This window comes from Mya arenaria, chromosome 13 (assembly GCF_026914265.1).
Source record: "Mya arenaria isolate MELC-2E11 chromosome 13, ASM2691426v1".
Taxonomy (NCBI): domain Eukaryota; kingdom Metazoa; phylum Mollusca; class Bivalvia; order Myida; family Myidae; genus Mya; species Mya arenaria.
The window spans coordinates 46,917,457-46,934,440 of NC_069134.1; the positions used below are offsets into that span (position 1 = coordinate 46,917,457).

Below are 16,984 nucleotides of genomic sequence, written 5' to 3' on the forward strand. Positions count from 1 at the left end.
GCAGTGTTAAATACTGTGGAGTTACAGTTAAAGAATATATTTACATTGGTGTGAATCAGTTGACTTATGGTGTTTAGGGAGTAAAATGAATATCCAAAATTAATGTTAAAAAAGGTTCCTTAATCGTGCATTATGCACCAGATTATGCACCAGCCAATTGTAACCACGGCCCCCAAGTCCGGGGGTATAAAGGGGAAAACGAGAGAAATGAGCCGTATATTTACCTTCCAGGTGGCCACGCAGTCAGCTGAGTGAATGTGGCGGTTTTGTTTTTGTGCCTTAAATAGTGGGGAATGGGCCTTACCTCGGGGTGCAGGGCGTGGATTTGACCAGTAGACTGAAGTTTGTCTCTACGCATGGCGGGGTTTTACCAAGGATTGGCTGGACTGAAAGTCAAAGTCCCCGCTATTCTCCAGACCTGGGGGTGGGGGGGGGGCTGGTTACAATTGACTGGTGCATTATTGTGGCTACTTGTGAAAATGACATCTTGTTTTGACTTTATTATACAGATCTATTATACAACAGGCAGTATGGAGTACGAAACAAGTGTGCACAACTTCAAAACATACATTCTTTAAATGTTTCGGAAAAAAAAGAAAAAAATATGAAAAATCCATCTTATTTTTATTTATTTTTCTCGACACTCATTTTTTGACATCTTTTTCTTAATTTTATTCCCTTCTCCTGGCGCTTACTTCTGAAAATTTTCCCATAAAACGAAAAATAAAAAACTCTGGCCTAAGGTAGATGAAATGTTGTAGAGGTCACAGTTATACAAGTTTAACTCAGATAGGGCGAGTGCCATCACAGAAAGGTTGCAGATTTGATTTTAACAGATCTCCGGCCATTCAGTGTGGATACTAATAAGGGATTCGCAGCCTCATCCAAACTTTGGATCTACGGTATAATCTCCCAAGAAAACATACTTTAGTGACACCCTGATCCCTGATTTGTATGAAAGAACTGAAGTTGCAGGGAAATAGCACCTGGCTTAAATCAGTTATTGATTGGTCATAAAGAGAGTCATTTTAGAGTTGTTTTAGTAGCTTATTGTTATCAGCTAAATGATTTATCTGATAACAATAAGCTACTAAAACAACATCCAAGGGCAGTAATGTTAGGTGCGTCCAGGTTTCCTGGTTCAGTGTTTTGAATGAAAAACGTCCAAGATTTGGTGAGTATAAACATTTTTTTCTATATGTTCCAATGCTATTTATTAGAAACGACCTTGTGCACCGAATGAAGAGCAATTGCTTGTATACGATGACGCTTGTTTTAGATTAAAATCATGTCTTATTAAAACATCTCTTGAAAACAATGCATGTTCTTACTAGGCTTACCGACTCGCTCAATGCACTTTATATTTCAAAACTACGATTTTATACCATTCTCTTTCTTGCAAATATCAACTGATATCTTGTTTTGGTCAATAAAAGATATTGTTATTCTTTTTTGAGTGCAGGTCGCCTTTTTTTCGAGATAAATTGGCACATTTAAGAAAATGCTTATGGGTTCGTTTGGTACATTTTTAGAATCTAGGCTCATCCTAAATCTGGTAAATCTATGGCACACTTAAATAGCAATTAAAAGGTGTTGTTTCCTTTTGATTGTTTTAGTTTTAAAAAGGCAATTTTAAATACTCCACGATTTTACCATTAGTGATAAAGGTTTAGTCTTCTGCAACTAGATTGATCAACACCTAGCAATAGAATATTAGAATAAAACTTTTTTAATATACATTTAATAAGATTTTCTAAAGATTGTAATTTCATCATCAATTTCAGTTCAAAATGTCAAAAATCTCAGTCTGTCGTTACTGTGGGGAAAAGTATTTCAACACAACACAAGCATGAAAAGAGACTTTCCACATCTTTCACACACATCATGCATTAGTGTCTGTATGATGCTTTGCTGCATGTGTAATGCATGGGATGAACGTGATGCATTTCCCTGCCTGCATAAATCACAATTATAGAGTCCTTTCCCAGCATGTCTCTTTTTGTGTTGGCGTACTGTTCCCCACATTGACGACAGACTGGGGTAACTGACATTTTTAACTGAAATTGATGATAAAATGAATAAAGAAGATATTAAAAGTATATAAAAAATAGTTGCATTCTATTGCTACGTGTTGATCAACTGAGTTGATGTAGACTAATCACTAAATAAAATAAATGGTAAAATTATGGTCTATATAAAATCAAATAAAATTTTTAACAATAAAAAGGAAAAAACAATTACCTTACAGAGTACTTTGTGGATGCCTTCAAGCAATATGTTTAAATTTGGCAATCAGAATAAAAAGGGAGAAAACCTTCAAAAAACGGTCAACAATTTAACGTCTTAAATGTAGCTGTAACATATAGAAATCCATGTTTATACTCACCGAATCAAGGACGTTTTTCATCCCAGGAAACCTGAACGCACCTGAAATTACTGCCCTTGTACTGTGTCATTGAAACTAACGTAATACCCATGTTTGGCACGGCTAACTGGTCAAGAAAATGCAAGCATCCAGGAATCTGATCATAGCTGAACTATTTCTCGCTATTGGAAAATTTTCACATGTCAAAATACAAGCGCCCCGGGAGTTTGATCTTAACGCAAAACTGCTAGGTATAGGGTAGAAACTAAGTTTGTGTTTGTTTTTAAGTCCAATCTAATCAGCAAGTCCCAAATTCTTACCATAACATTGCTATTTATATTGTGTATTAAATAATTATTTTAATTGCAATAAACACAAATGGATTTCAACAAGTCAACAACGTAACTGATATATATATATGAGTGACAATTATATAAACAAACACTTTACTTTTACTTTACAGTGTTTACTTTAGACAAGTTCTTTTTATTGTGTTGTATTATCAATCTAATTACTCACTTAATGATCATGCTTAATTGTTTCCTGTCAGGGCGGATGATGGTATGTATGATGCCAATGAGCTTCCTTCCCAGAGTGCGAACCTTCTCCCCGAGTTTACCCACCCTCCCTGGATGCTGGACCAGTGCTGGCCGATGGACGCATGCATGGATGAGAAGTCCAAGGCTACCATTGAAAAAATGCTGCTTGAGGAACAGTGTCCTTTTAAACCTTTATATATGAAATATTTATTATTAACAATATAGAAGTTATAAGGGTTCCGATTTGATTTTTTGGCCCAGGTTTTTTTCCAAATCTGTCCGACCAAATCGAACATAATGTAAATGTTATGAGATAGCCATAACACAATTTAGTTCAAGGTGTTGATAAATTTGACACAGTTTTGATTTTGGTATGAAAAATCATTGTTTTTGGCCTCTTATAAAGATATGTTGGATGTTGTCTGTCAAAATAGGTGAGATCACAACCACTTTGAAGAATTGCAAGTTTTGATACTATTTGACAACCAAAATAACTTTTCTACTTTATATTGAGTAATTATTATATGTTCAAGGATTTAAACTAGAACAGAAAGTTTCGTTGTGAGGCTTATGCAAGGCTGTCTGTCAAAACCATAGTATTTAACTGCTTCGAAATAAGGGCCTGTAAGTGCAATATTGGACAGTTTGTGTTATCTTTTTCTGGGAAAAATGTTAAACTAGTTGTTTGAAACATCATCATAATGATTAATTTGCAGGCTTTAAAAGTATGACCATTTTATTATGAAGATGTCATATGTCTGTCAATTTTGTAACCTCAGTTCAGACCCTTGTTCGCCATATACTAGAACAAAGTATGAGCATAGTTTTCCAGTCTTTGTTCAGTTAATGAACACTGTTTGTGTAAAACTTCAATTTTGCGCAAAATGGCAAGCATGGAGGACAGCAAGGGGAGCTTTCATGTCTGTCATTTTACTGTTGTCACGTTCGTTTTGGACATACCTTTAAACTGCCAAATTATTTGCTGCTGTGTTTAGGACATTAAGCCTTTTATAAGGTTGATGATTTGTCACGCAATATATTTTCAGTAAAAGTTTTCTGGTAAAATCTATTTGATATATCCTGTGGTGCAATACCACAAAATTACTTTAAATGTGCCCGTTACAGTTTGACAATTTTATCTATGAGTGGAAGTGACAGTTGACTTGAAAAAAATTAGTAACATTCGATCAAATTTTTGTCATTAAATTTTTTCACAAGTTACTAGCAATCTTATTGAAATAAATTTCCCTTGCAGAATATTTTGTAGTTTAAGAGTTTAAAGAACAAAGGCAATTGATATTCAGTGATTACATATGTACATGCATGCATATTGAGAATGTCAAATGTAACGGCCGCTAAAATAGACTTAAACAAGTCTGTCAAATCTAACTTCCATGTAATGTTAATTAAACACCCAGCTAAGATTATATAGCTTATCTGAACACTAACACAATGTCAGGTAAGTCTGTGCCTACATTTATAGGTAAATTTTCTGTCTGTTTGTCGGTAGCTATCCAGGCAGTATTTTGAAACTTGAGAGTGAGGGGGTAGTTATCACATTCTATGATAGCTTTAGTTTCACCAGAGCAAACTATTATGTATTTACGAAAATAAAATTGGTAAAAGTTGCCAAAAATTTGGCCTTTTCACTTCCTTGGGTATAGTTTTAGGCAACAAAATTTTCCAATAGATAATGTCAAAGATGCCTCCAAGCATAGATTGAAACAAGATAAATGAAGGAAAAACTTGAATGTACAACCAGTTAAAATCAAGTGTCCGACCTTGATGTCAGGTGTCTCATTGAAAATATATCTTTGTTTTATGTGTTTAAGTAAGGGCTTTTATATGCCTGGTTAACAATAAATTTTACATGAAGTATGGCATAGAAGTTTGAATAATACAGTTTAGTTTCTTATAAATGTTGATTTGAAATGCTTTAAGCACAAAACACTTAAGATCATAATTATATGGATGAAATGCTACAAGTACACAAGTACAAGTCCTGTTTGTATGTTTTGGAAATTTCATCATTATTTTGCATGCATGAGAGATTAAAATCTAGTATGCAGATGTTGTAAGTTGAACATTTTCACTAAGATGCTTTATGAGTATGGCCCCTGGTGCCCTTCATGAAATTTGGTTTCCTTGGAGTGTCAGTACACTGTAAGTGTCAAACACTGCACTAGGTGATGATCCTTAACATATACCAGATATTACACATGTGGAAAAATGCCTAAAAGAAAACAACAGCAACTGATTAAAGAAATGTCTGTTAACGAAGCAAATTCCAGCAAGGTGATTGAAGCGACTGTAACACCATCCTTACCTGAACAGCCAGACATGAAATCAGAGTTACAGCCCCTGGCACTACCTAAATCAGAGTTGTTGCCCCTGGCAGTACCTAAAACAGAGTTACTGCCCCTAGCAGTACCAGAGGCTAATCAGGAGGTTGTGATATCGTCATTAGAATCAAATCAGATGTACATCAGAACATCACAGATGGACACAGGACCATCACAGACTGATGCAGGACCATCACAGATGGACCTACAAACTGAAGCAGGGTCAGACAAAATAGACAAAATCCGCGGGATGAAATGGACAGAAGATGAAAAAAGGCTGTTTATAGATGGAATGGTATGGAGTCATAATTATGTAGATTTTATTGTAGTGTACCAATTTTCAGAAAAAGCAGTTATTAGCTTGACTATTCAAAGGAATCAGCACGCACTCTCGCATCATTGTCTCTATTACAGCTTGGTTAATGTCTCTGTGGAAGTCACTATCATGTGCATGCGTGCTAGACCCTACCCCAAAGGTCAAGGTTACAATTAGAGGTTTATCATTATGGAATGCTGCATGCCGGTATATGCACTGATAGATTCTTTGGTATTTCTCATTGTTAATTTTTAACTTATTTTTGTCTGGAGCGCAGTGTGCAGGAACCATAACACTAGCTGCAGTATTTTTTTAGTTATTGCCCTTTGTTAATTTTCATAGTTATTGTTTGCCTGGAGAAAAATGTTGAGGTATTTACTTAAAATGACATATACAGATAGATCTCTTTTAAGAGAATTGCAGTGCATAAAAACCATAACTCTGGATGCAGTTCTTTATAGTTATTGCCCTTCATTAATTTTCATTGTTATCCTTTATAAAAGGCGAAATTGACACTGTTCTTAATTCGTCAAGGGATATGGCAGTCTATGACTGCTCTTATCCAAAACAAAAGTAAGCTGGGAAAAAATGATTGTGCCCCATTGGAATAACAAAATTTGGTTGAAGTTTTGCTGTTGCTAACCTCCCATTGCGATTGTAAAGAAATTTATGTTAACTTATGCTAATTAAGTCGCCCTCGTTGGCACAATTTTGCGTGAGAGTTATAATGGTCTTTTGTTGTGGAGGCAACCAGAGTACTAGGAGAAAACTGTTGCTTTTTACATTTCTTTGAGCATTGCTTACCCCCTGCAGTCCCTTTAACCACTTACATCTAATTGGCATTGTTTCAAGTTTCTAGCTGTGCCATTGTCAAATATCTGCTCCCTTTGTTGTTTATTTCAACTGCCATTGACTTAAGCATCCTCTGTCTGCATCTTTTTCATTTACCTCACAGTTTTGTGTACTGTTGCCATTGTTTATACCCCTGAAGCCATTGTTACCTTTCTCATTGTTGCTGTTACTACTTCTGTTGAAGTAAACTTACTACCTGTTTTCCCTGTTAGTTGCTGTCATGTCCTTAATTGTTTCAAGTGCTGTGGCTGTCAGCCTGTCACAACAACTCCCATTTCCATTAGTGGTGCTCCCAATGTCATAGTTACAATTCACTGTCTTTGTCAGTTACCAATCAATTGTTTTGATCGTCAATATCAGTTTAGTCACTTGTACATAATGAAAATTGAATTTTAAAGAACTGTTCAAATGATTGAATGTTTCTGTATCATCTTATCCCTATTTAATAGAATAATCAGTCCCCGGGAAAAATAGTGTGTACATGTATAGGATTTTGTATATGCAACACAATGGATCACTGACAAAAGTTCATTATGATTCGGATCTACACCTATATATTTTAAATGCATTATGTTATTATCTTAATTTATTTCTAGGAAATGTATGGGAAAAGATGGTTAAAAGTTGCAGAAATGATTCCCACTAAAACATACAGACAGACAAAAAGTTTTGCATATCAGCAGATAAAGGCAATGGTATGTACTACATGTGTAATCAATTATAAAGTATTGTGGCCATATTTAGTTTTTGAAGCATCAGTTGGTCTCAAAACAAACACTTCTACAGATGTATACATTTTATTTTGTAGGAAAAGAAAGGTCTGATAGAGAATCCAGCTTCTCATAGCATTGACTCTATTGATACAAATTATGAGCTTGACCCTCTACAAGAAATGTTGTATTCTGTGGCCACTGGAAACACAACAATCAGGACTTGTACACGCCAGAAAATCAATGAAGTACATGACAAGAGATGCATTCCAAAACAAAGGAATAAATCTTACAAGAAAAAGCATGGAAAGCCAAACACAAGCAGTAAATATTTTCCCACTGATAATATAGGAATAAGTGGAGAGCTCCAAAATGTAACTGATACTTTAAGATCTGATCATTCAAACTCTTCTGATCCAGTAAATACTTTAAGACTTGATCATTCAAACTCTTCTGATCCAGTTGTTAACACTGAATTCATAGATGGAATAGGTTCAGGTGTACAAGTATGGATATCTAGTTCTGTTGAAGACAAGGCTGAAAATGATGAAGAAGATACTGTAATAAACATTGAAGATGATGAGGAGGAAGAAGAGGTTAATCCGTTACTGGCTGGAAGATCGGTGTCACCTACCTCAATCTATGAAAGCTTACTGAGCAGTGCAAATATCAAGAGTCATCCGAGAACTAAATGTGGTGGTCATTATACTTGGGAACCAGTCATTGATGTAGAAAGAGAAGACTCAACATGTCTAGATTTTATTGACCAGTCATCTGAATATAAGCCACAATATGAAGATAATTTTGATAGACAAGATATAAAGTCCCATGTAAAAGTGGAAATACCAGATACCCCAGATATTCAAAATCAGTCTGATGAAACAGTTCAGGTAAATAGTTTAGCAACTACTGCTATGCATGAAGTTGCACTAAAACAAGAGCAAAACTGGGTCAAGTTTGAAAACCAATTAGCAACTGTAATGGATGAAACAGCTGAACAATACACAGATATTGGTTCAGACTCAGAATCTCAACAGAAAGAAATTTCAGATGGGGAAATTTCAAAGCCTGTACCAACAGTTGAAAGAGTTAAAGGTATTCATTTGTTCCTGTATTTGACATTTGCCTTCATACTGTAGATATACTGGTATGAGTTCTATCTGAAGTTATTTTCATGGTTAATATTTGGTATTAAGTTATAGTTACTGCGCCAAGTATGGAGTTATTGAAATTATACACCAGTCTGAGTTGTATAATTAAAAATTAATTTCAATCACAATGGTTATGGGTGTAATACCTGCTGTTTTGTACCATACAGTCAAACCTGTATTAAGTGGCCACAATTGGGAAAAGGTCAAAGTGTCTGCTTAAGACAGGTGGCCTCTTGATCCAGGTGAAAATCACACGCAATGCACAGTAATTGTTCGTAAAATTGGAAATCCATGCAAAACAATGAATACAAATCGCAACCTCTTTCATCGCTTCAAGGGACAAAGCAAACTGTAAATCCATAATTGCCAATGTTCTTTGTCAGTATTTTAACATAAACTTCATGTTTCTTCTAGTTTCTTTATTTTTAGCTCTACTGGCCAAAGGCCAGAAGAGCTTATGCGTTGGTAATGTGTACGTAGTATGTGCATCCGTGCGTCAGTGCGGTCGTGCGTCCGTGCGTCTGTAAACAATTGCTTGTGAACACGATACAGTCTTTGATTGTATCTCGATGAAACTTGTACAGTATATAGATATCCATTAGGGCTTGGTTCCTTTCAAAAACCAGCCAGATCCGTCCATAAATGCCTAGATTATAGGCCATGAAAGTTCGTGCGTCCATGCAGTCGTGCGTCTGTAAACAATTGCTTGTGAACACGATACAGTCTTCAGTTTTGATTGTATCTCAATGAAACTTGTACAGTATATAGATATCCATTAGAGCTCGGTTCCTTTCGAAAACCAGCCAGATCCGTCCGCCTTGTTCTTGTTGAAAGCCCAAAGGCCATTTTTTAGCTTTAAGTTCTGTAGTTTGCATTTATCTTAACAAAATTGGTTGTGAATGTTTAAGTTATGCACCTGGTGTCATTACTGGCCACACCCAGGGTTCACAGGTTTGGTAAACATAAATCTGGAAAGGTTTGAAAATCTTTTTGTGTGTTGGTGCATCCATCTCAGCACAATTGATTGTGAATGTTTGTTCAAATTGATCAATGTTGTCCTAGGATGCCCTTGACTTTGACCTTTTGACCAACTTTTTTTAACTTTAAAAACTACAGAAATTTTTACTATGAGTACAGTTTTGAAAGCATTTTTTTTTTTGTCAGATGACTTTTACTTGGCACATATTAAAATAGTTCATGCAACTAATCTGCTTACAATACTTTCTGGGCTCAGATGTTGAACGTGCTACGTTTTCTGGTAACCCAAACACAAAACATAAAGTATATGTCTGTTGCCTTTTGCCCATACATACATGCTCTGGATTGATATGACCATAAAAGCCATGCCAGTAGAGCATAGGCCCTTTTGGGCCTCTTGTTTGTGTTAATTCTGATAAAAAAAACATTTTATAAATATGAATCCTCGATGAGTAAACAAGTGGGGTAATTGTGTGATGTGTGATTGTGTGATGACTCATTTTGATGAGGGAAATTTTTGAGATTGTCATATAATTATAGCCGTGTATTGGAAAACATGCCATCTAATTGTTTATCTGTCAGTGTGAGTATTTAGGCCAGCATTTTTTTATAATGTGGTTTACGGGAGCGCCGACCCTATTTTTGCCATAACCAAATAAAAATAAAAGTTCTATTGTTATCTTTTATTTTTATTCTGGCCACCGACAGTCATTTTCACATGTGTTCGAAAACCTGACGACGATTCGGAGACGATTTGTCAAATTTTATACTATTCCGCGTCTATTGCGGCTATTTTAATAGGATGTTCAATGCTAAATATGATGTAAGCCAATCAGAATCATTGTAATTACGTTGTCCTACGCCTTCCTAGCGATATCGTTAAATAGTTTAACGATTATTAGTTAGCGATAGCGATAACAATAGTCTGAACAATTGGAATTTTAACAATTTGTTAGCAAGCGATACATTTAAGATGTAGGGATTGTTAATTTGACAAATCGCTAACTTCTAGCGACTTTCTGAACAATCGGGCCCATGATGTCGGCATTTGATGTAAGCGACAATACAAGTGATATTAAATATTTCAAATTGATTCTAATTGACGAAAACACTTCGAAATCATTAATACGCATAGAAACATTATCGTTATCAGTTAATGAAGTTGTGGAAGAATTTAATGCTGAGCTACAAAGGACGTTTAAATAAAGAAAGTCCTTGCCAAGAAGCTGACACTAGTCACAGTTGGTGGTTGGAGTTTTCAAAAAAAAAATCTCATCTGAGAGGGACAAGACGTTGGAACACATCATTGTTGCAGGTATGACCCTTATTAGCTCAAGCTTGAGGCGTAATAATGTTTAAAGTGGTCTTAGATGGCTTTTTATGCATGTATATTTATAGAGTTCAACTGAAAAAAGAACAACAAATCAGCATTTTGAAGAAACTTTTCTTGGTCCTTATCAAACATATATATTTCAATGAGGTACTCATTGCCAAAAGATTTTTTTTAAACATGTCCAAATGCTGTACTGATTTGCTGATTATTTGTTTAAGGTATTCTTGCATACCAGACGTGTGTTTCCGGTCATGTGACCAGTGCTGGAAAAACCCATCTTAAACCCCCCATGTAAGATGAGTCGCGCGCAACAACGCGCCACTTCTTATTTCTTTTACTGCATGGTTTATGAAAATAATATTATGCTATTTCAATAAAGCACAATCAAATATATATCTATGCAAGACTTAATTAAAATTAAAAAAAAATAATCATAAAAAAAGTGATTTCTAGTTATTTAAAATTACTGTGCTTGATGACATCAGTAAACAACGTCGCAAGCACTTTTTGGTGAAATTTACAAAAGTTTGTTTTCTGCGTCATTTTAAGCTCTACTGGCCAAAGGCCAGAAGAGCTTATGCGATGGTAATGTGTACGTAGTATGTGCATCCGTGCGGTCGTGCGTCCGTGTGTCTGTAAACAATTGCTTGTGAACACGATACAGTCTTCAGTTTTGATTATATCTCAATGAAACTTGTACAGTATCTAGACATCCATTAGAGCTGGGTTCCTTTCGAAAACCAGCCAGATCCACCCATGCATGCCTAGATTATGGCCCTTGATAGTATAAAAAAAATGCTATTGTGTATACAATTGGTTGTGAACACAATACAGTCTTCAGTTTTTATCGTATCTCAATGAAACTTGTACAGTATCTAGATATCCATTAGAGCTTGGTTCCTTTCGAAAACCAGCAAGATCCGCCCATAAATGCCTAGATTATGGGCCATGAAAGTTTTAAAGAAATGCTTTCTATTTTTAGCCAGGTCTGCATGAGCGAATTCTATTTTTAGCCAAGTTTACATGTACATGTAAATTCAAGTCTAGAGTTAAGAGAGACAATTTGCAAGTCTAGGATTTTGAGAGACAATTTTCTTTTTGCTTCTGCAGTTGATTTTGTGAATTACTCTGCCTTGTTCTTGTTGAAAGCCCAGAGGCCATTTTTTAGCTTTAAGTTCTGTAGTTTCCGCATTCATCTTAACAAAATTGGTTGTGAATGTTTAAGTTATGCACCTGGTGTCATTACTGGCCACACCCAGGGTTCACAGGTTTGGTAAACATAAATCTGGAAAGGTTTGAAAATCTTTTTGTGTGTTCGTGCATCCATCTCAGCACAATTGATTGTGAATGTTTGTTCAAATTGATCAATGTTGTCCTAGGATGCCGTTGACTTTGACCTTTTGACCAACTTTTTTTTAACTTTTAAAACTACAGAAAATTTTACTATGAGTACAGTTTTGAAAGCATTTTTTTTTTTTTTGTCAGATGACTTTTACTTGGCACATATTAAAATAGTTCAGGCAACTAATCTGCTTACAATACTTTCTGGGCTCAGATGTTGAAAGTGCTACGTTTTCAGGTAACCCAAACACCACAAAACATAAACTATATGTCTGTTGCCTTTACCCATACATACATCCTCTGGATTGATATGACCACAAAAGCCATGCCAGTAGAGTATAGGCCCTTTTGGGCCTCTTGTTTCCACAAATTGATAGTCTAAGATATGCAAGAAAAAAATATCAATCATGTGTTTCCAGTACGGATCGAAAAATCTGACCCTCAGGCACGCTGCGTGGCCGGTAACTCGGCAAGCCTTGTGACCGGCTTACGCGCGTGCCCTCGGGTCGGATTTTTCTATCCGTACCGGAAACACATGATAGATACTTATATTCTACGGAAACTTTTTGTGAAACTATATAAGGACTATATAGATTCCAGTTTTATTTTTCATTTATATTTAATGTTCATCTTTAAATGATGTTTCAGTCTAGGTCAAGGCGTTCATTGTGTGCCAGCAGTGGGATAAACGTAGGATTGTGTAAGGCCCAGCAAAATTGACATCATCTGAGGCCATACATGTGATAATTTCTTGGGTCGATTCCGGGACACTCGTCGTAATGTCAACGCACACTAGGGGGGTTCGGGGGCATGCCCCCCCGGAATTTTTTTTAAATGGGGAACGTCTGTGGTGCATTCCATAGCATATCTGGGGCTATTTTAGTCGTTTTTAACGTCGGGAAAATGTACCTATTTTGACTGTCAAGACGTATTTTTTACCTGACATGGTTGTTTTTTTTTCTGCATTTTCTTGAAAAAATAAAACCACCAGATATTTTCCCAGGCTTTAAATGAAGTGCTAACCAGGAGGATATGCAGTCTACTTTCGGTTTCATCAAAACAGGAAATAAACAACTATACGGGCACCTGTTTTCCCGCGCTTTTGAGAACATGCGTTACGAAATATTTATTTTTTCATCACATTTAAAACGTTTGCAATTAATGACACACAATATTTTCCAGACGATAAAGAAGATTTTTAAGTCGATGAGCTTTTTTCCGTTTGGAGATGCATATAATTTTGATAGAGACGTGTCAACAATCAGCTGTATAAAGCGATCACGTGACTTACCATGGTCACGTGATTAAAGCACTCTATATAACCGTCTGTAAACCCCATATCGTCAGTTTTATTTCGGCGTAAAAATACGTAAAAATACACACGATAGTTCGGAAACGGTCAAAACACTAAAATTCCTTGTTTTCCGTGTTTTAATTTTGTTTTTTTTACTCATTTTGTCACTTTCTTTGAACTTACCTTCATGCTCGTTTGTTGGTAAAATGTGTGAAAAATATCAATTCATCAATTAAAAGCTATCATTCATAAGACCAAACAAATCCATATGAAAACAATGAATTAGTATACAAGAACCCTCCCCCACTCGTTAAGCACAACAATAGGCCGATAGATCAATTATCGGGTGATTGACGATGACCTCGACGACACACGTACCAATTAACGGATTTGTGTCAACATGTCCTGTGTTTTACGACCAGTGTCCCGGACAGGCAAAATAGCTGACTTACAATGGTAAAATTAAGATAATCGATTCCGATTCCGAGATTTTTTTTTTCGTTTTTTTTTTTATGACTTTCCGGGACAAACATGCACCCTCCGTGACTCCGTGACAGAGATACGATTTCCGGGACAATCCCGGACGTCCGGGACGTTATCACATGTATGTCTGAGGCTCAGTCTGTCATCAGAGTTGAGGAAGAGCTTCTTTACATATGCGGGGATCCACTCATCCACGCACGGACTTAAGGTACCAAATCATTGTCAAGGAAGGCTTGTCATGCAGTACTTTAATGGAGGCATCTTATTATGCAGGTTGGACATCATCTACTTGAATACAAGCCTCATCAGTGCTCAGTTTATTCTCATGAATTATAAAAAGATGATTGTTGGCAAAGCATCTTTTTAGTGGCAGCCTGGTTATTCAAGGTTACTGACAACTTCGTTTACTCCATAATGCTTGGTTCGACCCTGTATAACGAACCCAGTTAATGAAGGTTACAAACGAAAATGTTCGCTTTTTCAGGTCAAACAATGGTTTTTGACGATATCTGCTTCTATTGTGGGGACAGTGATGTTCTTGACACTGATGAAGTGCGAGATTTAAAGGAACACTCTGGCATGGTTTGTCCGATATGTGAAGCATGCAGGGAAACAAAACCTATCAAGATGAGATGTGCTATGTAAACAATAAGAGTGCAAAAAATCACAGTTCATATCACCACAAAGAGATGTTTTGAAGTCTTAATAGAGACAATAAAAACTGATGTGTTAATAGGTGTAACAATTAATTTTAGTCATAGCAGGACATTGTTAAGATTGTTGTATAGAATGGAGGTTTTATTTTTTTATTTGTGATAGGGACATTTTGTTTTTATGTTTGGGAGCTTTTTTTTTTCTAATAGAGACATTATTTACTTGTTAATGGAAAGCTGTAATATGATGCAGGGCTCGACATTAACGGTGGTCGGATGGTCCAGGACCACCAGATTCATGGTCCGGACCAGTAGAAACCAGTTCTGGCTAGTCCGACTGGACCAGTGAAATTTCCAAGAAGAAATAATTTAATCAGAAATGTTAAGCACGATCCCTGACTAAATCTGACAATATGTATAATCCAACAAATAAATGCTGAGTGCAAGCAGCGTTCGTTGTTTTTATTTACATTCCCTTGCGCATGCGTTACATCTGCGACCGGAAGTAAACAGCACAGAACAGTTTACGATAGCTGTGAAATCATCGGAATTAGGTCAATCTTTATTACGATGTAAAATTCCAATAACTTATTTTAGCAAATCATTTCGTCCATATTTATAGCATTGAATTTGGTTTTTAAGTATTTATCGTATGCATAGTAAATTAAAGCCATTTGCTAATGTGATTGACAAATTTTAATGTACATTCAAGTCAGATATGTACTATATATCTTTTATTGCTGCCTGATAATCCAACGTATATTCTAGTCAATCCTCATACTATTGTTTCATTGTTGTAATGTTAACCAGTTAAAGTTTTATATTAAAATTAAAAGCTCACTATTATTTTCATCATGTGTGTATATAATAAACCTTCACAGGCAAAGAATTAAAATCATATCATCAAAAAGTATCAATTTGGTCAGGACCAGTGGATATTAGGTCAGGACCAGTAGAAAATATATCTACTAGTCCGAATGGACCAGTGGATTTAAAAGTTAACGTCGAGCCCTGTGACGACCATCTATGTGTAATAAATTTTGTTTGGTTCTTGTAGTAGTAGTTTTGCTTGAAACTCTGTATTTTAATATGTGACACAAGCACAATTGTAAAGAAATACAGTAATTATTTTTGTGTGGTGGGTTTGAACTAGAATGTTATAGTTGGAAACAATATAAATATATATTTTTACTAGTAAAAATTTGAAACATATATCTTGCACGCGCAAACTGTGACATTTATTTTCGTTATAGTGTATTACAAAGAGACATGTAAAACAGAACGCATGATATGAATCCAACAGACTTATCTAACAAATATTTTTCATTAATGAACAAGATTAAAATGCAGAAACATTTTTTTTAAACATATTTAAGTATTATAAAGAGCATAAAACAACTTATAATCACCTTATTTTCAGTTCAGAATAGTGTCACTTCAGTTCGAAAGTATTATCAAGGTGAAAAAAAGACAATATACAACATTTGTAAAAAAACAAAACAATGTTCAATCCTGACTTTTATTTTTATTTTTTTGGTCGACTGGGTAATATTTTGACTCGACTATTTGAAGAATAAGGAGAGCTATCCTAGTCACCCGAGCGTCGGCGTAACCACTTATGTTAAAGTTTTATTAAGAGTTTGTATACCACCTCAAATATTGTCATATGGCTTTTAAACTTTGCACAATTGTTCACCATCATGCCCCCAACCTGTACAATCTAATCTAACAGTGATCCATGCATGTTTCGCCAAAACTTTTCAATCCATACACCGAAAAGTGGCTGAATAGTCGAGCGCGCGGTCTCTGTGACAGCTCCCGTAAACCAAATAATAAAAAAATGCTGGCCTTATTATTGGAAGAGTCAGTGAATCTAAGTACTTTATATAGTAAAAATGTACGGGAGGAATTTGCAGTGGCCAGATGATACAGGTTACTGCTTAATACAGGTGACCGTCTGGACAGCATTCAATAAGTAGTGTCTGTATAAGTGAACAGCATTAAATTAATCTGCACACTTATACTTTTTGGGCAGTTAACCTCCACCTACTTGGTAATCTATCTGATATTGGAGTTAATGTATATATGAAAACAGTCTTCAGTATGGTACTACTTCATTAAATATGGCATTAAATATATATTTAAATGTCATTTCATGATTGCAGTTAACCAGTGGTCAAAATTTCATTTATGAAAATTAATGTTTATTTGTTTGTAGGAAAATACTTTTTTGAAGTTATGAGTGTGGTAAAATCTTTAGTCATATTATTATCCCCTGCCGAATTGAAGGTTTCGGGGGGGGGGGGGATTATTAAACTTGGTCAGAATGTTCCCCTTGATCAAATTTCGACCACTTGTAAAAGTGGGTCACATGGGGTAAAAAAAAAATAGGTCACTAGGTCAAATCTTAGAAAAATCTTTGGAACATTCTAGAAGCATTATACATGGTCAAATATTCATGAAGCTTAATCAGAATGTTTTCCTTGATGAACTGTTGGTCGTAAATAAAACTGGGTCACAAATGATCAAGAATTAGGTCACTAGGTCAAATCTTAGAAAAATATTGTCTGGAACCATATCATGATAATGATTGGTCAAGTTATGTTCAAACTTGATGTACCCCTTGA

At 35.6% G+C, this 16,984-nt stretch overlaps 1 protein-coding gene across 3 annotated transcripts in view; it reads left to right on the forward strand.

The window, feature by feature from the left end:
- Positions 1–16,984, forward strand: part of LOC128213430 (histone H2A deubiquitinase MYSM1-like) — a 67,418-nt gene that overhangs the window by 17,930 nt on the left and 32,504 nt on the right. For all 3 annotated transcript variants that reach the window (XM_052919116.1, XM_052919118.1, XM_052919117.1), the window contains exons 2-5: positions 2,916–3,080; positions 5,115–5,541; positions 7,011–7,109; positions 7,223–8,219. In XM_052919116.1, coding sequence (XP_052775076.1) covers positions 2,916–3,080; positions 5,115–5,541; positions 7,011–7,109; positions 7,223–8,219 — 1,688 coding nt within the window. The remainder of the gene's footprint in view (positions 1–2,915; positions 3,081–5,114; positions 5,542–7,010; positions 7,110–7,222; positions 8,220–16,984) is intronic.